The 6819-nt window shown below is 36.8% G+C and overlaps 1 protein-coding gene across 1 annotated transcript; it reads right to left on the reverse strand.

The window, feature by feature from the left end:
• Positions 1-1406: 1406 nt before the first annotated feature.
• LOC148033676 (large ribosomal subunit protein eL30-like) lies at positions 1407-6534 on the reverse strand. Its single transcript, XM_087680950.1, has 6 exons — positions 6521-6534; positions 6209-6240; positions 1999-2091; positions 1819-1920; positions 1661-1726; positions 1407-1540 (listed from the first exon to the last, which is right to left on the reverse strand). Exons 1-6 carry the CDS (start codon positions 6532-6534, stop codon positions 1407-1409), a joined length of 441 nt encoding a protein of 146 aa, XP_087537076.1.
• Between the last annotated feature and the right edge of the window lie 285 nt (positions 6535-6819).

Raw genomic sequence — 6819 nt, forward strand, 5'->3', positions numbered from 1 at the left:
CCCTTACTGTAAATTTATTTTTTAAGCAAAAGAATTTAGCAAATCCTTATGTAATAAATACAAAACACTATTTTTATCACAGAATTGATCACAACTAGCTCTTAAGGGTTCATAAAAGAGTTTAGCTTTTTAGTGATGATGAAGCTTTGCAAAATATCTTCATGATATATAATATCCAATGGTAAAAATTAGAATTTTATGAATAAAGCTAGGGTTTTGAAAAAATTTCCAAGTAGAGACACTAGATGTACAATGCACACATGCTAGTAAGCTAGTTGCTCAACTCTATTGTAGAGTGAACCTTGTGGTCTTTAATCATAAAAATTGAAATAGAAATGTCAGAATACACATCTTGACCATCCTAGTACTATCTTAGGGCTCTCTTAATTGTAATATTTATCTTGGTGCTGTCCTATTGTGATAACAATATGCTATCATTACATCTTTTACATCTAATTCATCTTAAATTATTTTCTCCACTATTCCTACACAGCATATCATGTGCATGTAATATACACACACACAATAACAATATATGACAAATGCTTGATGAGAGAAGTGTGTATAGAGAAATAAGAATGATATGAGCCCTTGGTCTTCTCATCTCAAGGATTGGGAAAATTGAGATTTTGAAGCATCTTTGAGAATGTGTTGTACCCAAGACAAATCCTAAACACAAGAGTAGTCCATCTCAAGAATGATGCCACCCAATTGTGTTGCTATCTAGATAGAAAAAATATAGCTATGATGGTTGGTTGGTAGCATGGCAAATTTTAATTTGTTCAAGCTTGTTTTTTTAATTGAAACTTTCAAATTTCCACCATAATTATAGTGAAAATTACACAATTACAGTGACAAGACAATCTAGAAGCACTATATTCTAAAAAAGGCATTATCTAACTACAAATTCAAGCATGGGACTTGCGATTCCATTGGCATATTGTGTTGTTGAAGAAAGGGTCTCATGCCAATACATAGGTTTGCAATTGTGAAAAAAGAAGATAATCACATATACACAACACTGCACCAGACAAAACATGTTTGATTACCATAGTGATTTGGTTTCCCAACTAAGAAAATACAATATGTTCCTCTATTTGTTCTCTTGGATCAAAGCACAAGACTATATAGCATTTTCCATTGTAAAACTTCCCATACTTGCTTGAAGGTGTAGCCTCTTTTGAGTTTGACTTTATATGCTAGACTTGAGCAACACTCCATTAGTCTAATTTTTGATCCCTTAAGTCATGCCATGCCATAAAATATATTAGCCATGGATATACACACAAAGGGACTAACATAAGTAAAAGTAGATATTCTGCTAAACGTCCAACAAAATAAGCTCCACATTCAAAAACAAGAATGCTCGATTTTAAAATTCGACTTAATCATATTCTAGAAAATTTTCAAATCCTAAAATTCATAAATGAAGGCTTGGCTAATGCTTGAAATTTTCTACAGGGTTCGCTTTCGCAAGCTTGTTCAAGAAGTATACCCCCGTATTTTGCTGGCATTGTCTTGATAATATCAAAATCACATGAGAGAATCAACAACCAAGTAACTATCAAGAGCTTGATCAGGTCAGATTTACACATATGTATGAAATGGTAAGCTGTATAAGTTTCCATCAATGATTATGTAAAAGAGTATGACTTACATAGATCAGTGATGCTAAGATAGCACACTCTGTAATACCTTCCACAAGCAGTGCCAAGATCTACATTGTCTGCATATAACACATACAAAGTGAGCCAATGAGATTCAAAGAAGCTACTCTAAAAATTTTGTTAAAATATGAAACGGTAGGTTTAAACTCACTTCTAGTATAATGATGTACGCCAGTCTTTGAAAGCATCGCATAATACTCAATTTCTGACTTTCTCAAAGGTGGGTAGTTGTTTGCAATTATAATCAATTTATCTGCATATTAGAAATGTTTACCATGCAGCAAAGCAAAGTACCAATCAAACCCCGAAGTGCAACTTAATAGATATGTACCCTTGCCACCATGCAATGACTTCAATGTAGTTTTATATCCTAGAGTGTACTTGCCACTCTTCATAATAAGTGCAAGCTTGTCATTAATACTTTCTTACTATGACATTGGATGTCATGCCATGGATCCCCATTCACACATTGCATTTGTGCATACTCTCAAATAGAAAGCCAATCCACTACCTAAAGACATTCAACAAGTTACCACAAATACCAGACATGGATAATGCTCATGCATTTGGTCAACCAGATAACAATTTTACAACCACCACTAGACAAGAATATCTAGAAGTCTGGTACAATAGACCACACCTTACCATGTCATACATTGATCCTTTAGACATAAGGACTTGCTCGTCCTCCATGTAGCCCTCTTCTTGATTCCTATAGCTAAAATTACCTCAAATTTTTGAGCTTCAGTTCAAGCATGCACTAGTCATATGAAATCCACTTGTATTTTACTTCCTTGTTGCTAGGATACTATTGCTTAAAAGTTCTTCCTACTAGTTGAGTTCCGACTTGTGCTCGGACCTAATTTGGCTACTCCAGGTGGATAACTCGCTCTTCATGCTAAAGCACCCGTGTTCTGTTGCTACTCCCTGTTCATGGATATTGTTTCCAATCATCACTTACCATTGAACCCACATTGGAGGCCTAAGAGGCTATATCGGCATTCTCAATCATCCCAAAGCATGCTCTATACAATTACTAAATGCTAACTTAAAGCATCTATTAGAAAATAAATAGAGCTACATCATTGGTAAATTACAAGCTTGATGTTGTACCTGTGTTTTTAGACCTTCCAATGTGCAGTCTATAGGGCTACTCCATGCTCATTATTATATCAAACATCATTATATTTCACATCATTATACCAAACATAATTTAAGAACTTTTGAGATATTTAGAACTACCATAAAAATAAACTAAAAGAAACTTCATAATATAAGCCCCATAGCTCACTCTGGATTGCACCTCATAATAGATTGATGACAGACCTCCTTGGGAAGAAGCTGGTATGCCACCACATTGAAGTTAATGGAGGACAATGGATGATTTTTGTAGTCTTCTTGCTGGTCAATGTTGTTTATAGAATGCCCATAATGTTAAGTTGATCCTCTGCATAGAAGATATTTGAGTAGCTACTTCCATAAATTCTGTGGCATCACATGGTAGTCATTCTAGACACCTAAACAGCCATCTACTTCCATATAATAAAGTAGTTAGTGTCCCACACAATAGCAACATCATAAAAAGTCATCATGAAATTGATATTTTAGTTGCAGTAAGAGTCAAGCCTTCATGGATAGCTCCTCAGCATTGAAACAACAATAGGATTCTTCCAGAAAAGTTTTGCAAGCTTTCTCTTCTTCTTTAAATTGTTTCAATACTCCCCACATGATCATAGCATATGTGCTAGTACCTCTGAGGAGATAGATAGATTCCAGCATGTCAAAAAACAGAGATCTAGAGCTATGCTAGCAATGGCAGATGGAGGTTATAGACAAAGAACATGATTGAGATAAAGAATTATAACTCAAGTGAATTAGGTTCCAAGATAGATTAAGTTGGACTCATAAACACAATCTTGAGTGACACAGAATGATTGTTCTATTCCCTTGAAATGAGTGCCAAGTATATGCTTATATAGCTTTTTGGATAGTACCACTTTTACTCTCTGTGCTTATGGGATTTTGGACAACTCTTCCTAGAGCTTCTAGAGCATACATCTTTGTCATAAAGCCACTTATGGGCCAGCCTCTTTGGGGCACACATCTAGCCTCTATGGGCATACATACAAGAATCATTTGCTAGTTCCTACCCTTACTGGCTTTTGCCCCCCCTGCATGCAAACATGGACCAAGAGACTAGCTCTTTGGCAGGCTAGTTAAGTTAAGGCTTGAAACTTTACATCTTGATAGGGTTTTTACATCCACTATGGGGAACAAGATCCACTAAGGGAGATCCACTATGGGAAATTCTTTGTTATTAGCAGCGGAAATTTCTTTATCTTATTCTTGCTTCTTTGACATCCTTTGGTCTTCTTGATCTTCTGGGTCTTCTTGGTTGTCTTTGTCTTCATGCTCTTTTCCTTTGTTGTGTTCTTTATTCCTTTTGTTGATGAGTGGTACATGCTTTTTGCTCCAGCCTTCTTGACACGATCTTTGTGCTTTATAGGTACATGGCTTTCTCTTGACAAGCTTTCTTTGCCATACATAGGATTGGCCTTTAGCTTAGCATGGATGCTGCAATGTTTTTGGCATGCAAGATGAACATACTTCTCTTTGGATATCTGTTGGATTTGGGGTACATGGATTGACATGGCATGGTAAAAGCAAATCATTTTGATTTTGGGATATGGGAAAGTCTTACACGAGTATACTCGGGCATTGTCTAATCCCTTACAAGAATAGAAATTCTAATCACAAGTAACCTCTTAGGATTTTTGATAACTAATTGTCAAGTGTATTAACAATCTGTTCTTTTAGTTCAAGCCAAGTTGAGACACATATAGTGTGAAGGTAATTTGATGATGCAGTATGAGATGAGTAGGCTGATTTGAAGAAGGAGGTGTGAATGGGATTTATATTGATTTGGGGTTGAAAGGAGGGGAGAGTTTTAACCTTAGTAAATAGGGTTTTAGTTTAGAAAAGGAAGGATAATCTATCGTGAACTACATAGAAACTTCTGGTGCATCGTGAACCACACGGTAGCTTCTGGCACCATTTTTTGTCTCCTCCTCTCAATCTAATTTGTGGCATCAACGATGGTAGCTCTAGCCTCTAGCCTCTCTCCTCCTTCTCTTCCTTCTTCAAGGAAGGAGAGATGTGATTTCCCTGAGCCCCAAGGTAGTGTTTTTGTCAGGCTTTGTTCGTGAGAGACTGACCAAAACAGAGCACACCATAATCGAGATGGGTCTCCTCTCCCCCTTCATAAAACGCCCAATTAGGATGACCCACCAGTTACGACTAATGACCACCCAAGCAGAAGGAAAGAGACAGAAGTAGTGCTAATTAGAGTTATATTCCTTCCTCCTATTTTCTGCTCTCATAAGTAGACATATTTCTTGATTATGGAACTTTGGGCACCCTTCAAAACCTCCTTTCTCTTCTTTGTCTCTACCAATTACTTCTTCCTTTGTTGCCTTGCTTGTTTTTGAACAACAACTTGTCTTCAATGGTTGTAGCCTTTCTCTCTTTTCTCCCAAATGATAAGTTGAGGATAAGGAAATGACAATGGATCTCAATGCCTCCAATGTGAACTCCAAATAGATCTTCTTAGCAATGCAACACTTCCTTCCTTAAGCTTCCTCACCTCCTACACAATACCTTGTACATAGAAATGGGTGTTGAATAGCTCGTACAAAGGGACAATGAATGAGATAGAAAGGATTTAGAGTATGCAATGAGAAGGAGATGTTGAAAGACTACGCCCACTAGCTACCTAACTCAGCCATGGCTCCGATACCATGTTAGAAAACATAGATCTAGAGCTATGCTAGCTATGGCGGATGGAGGTTATAGACATAAAACATGATTGAGATAAAGAATTATAACTCAAGTGAATTAGGTTCCAAGATAGATTAAGTTGGACTCATAAACACAATCTTGAGTGACACAGAATGATTGTTCTATTCCCTTGAAATGAGTGTCAAGTATATGCTTATATAGCTTTTTGGATAGTACCACTTTTACTCTTTGTGCTAATGGGATTTTGGACAACTCTTCCTAGAGCTTCTAGAGCATACATCTTTGTCATAAAGCCACTTATGGGCTAGCCTCTTTGGGGCACACATCTAGCCTCTATGGGCATACATACAATCATCATTTGCTATTCTCAACACAGCAGCCCCTCTCTAAGAAGAAATTGAGGTCTCACTCCTTCAAAGTTGAATCCTCTAGAGTTTTATGCAACCATCCTTGGAATTTGGCAAGTTAGTTGTCCACTTTGTTCCTACCCCAACAGATCTCTGATGGACAAAATAGATAGCCTACATGCCTACCCTAAAAAGATCTCTATGAAGAATATGCCACCCCTCTTCTATATATGTGACATCTTTCTTGATCTTCTTATACAACTGCTCCTCCTTTCAGTGCTATTGCTGTCCTTTTTTTTAGCAAATCTATTCTGTAAGCATGAGATTTGCTTACTACTTCTTTATCCTTTCTTCTTCCAAATCAGTGATCTCTGAATCTTGCTTTTAATGATAAACTGTAGCTTTTCTCTAGCTTCTTTGGAGGGTAACTTTGGTATTAACATATGGAGTACATGCTATAGAAGACTCCCACGGTCAATAACATAAAAAATAGAATGGGAGGGATTCCTATTGTAGACACAATGACCTGTAAAAATACTTCTCCCCTTCATTCCTTTATGGTCTAAGGATCCATGATCTTCTCCACTCCTGCTAGCTCTCTCAACATCCCATAGAATCTCCCCTCTTTCTTTTTATTTTCAGTCCCAATGAGTTTTCATTGTTGCAAGATTTTTATTAAATTCACCTTTAAAAGAAGAAGATCAATACCATCCCTCTTCCATTTAGACGTTGCTGATTCCCTTCACCTCATGCTTGACACATGAATCTATTACTGACTTTCTCTTGCAACTATCTATGAGAATGAGATCTCTTGAAAGAGTTAAAACACACTCAAATGCTTCATACAACTGACAAAAGAATTTTGCACATGAGACTAGTCTGTACCAAATAGAGCATCATGTCTACTAATCGTCTGAATGCATTTGCAGCATGACTGTGAGTAGAGAATTCCAAAAAAAACATAACCTCATTTTGACACTCCATTCATTCTCAGTGCATTTTGACCA

The sequence above is a fragment of the Lygodium microphyllum genome, chromosome 7 (genome assembly GCF_053477565.2).
Source record: "Lygodium microphyllum isolate KBCC chromosome 7, Lygodium_microphyllum_v1.1.10, whole genome shotgun sequence".
Classification (NCBI taxonomy): domain Eukaryota; kingdom Viridiplantae; phylum Streptophyta; class Polypodiopsida; order Schizaeales; family Lygodiaceae; genus Lygodium; species Lygodium microphyllum.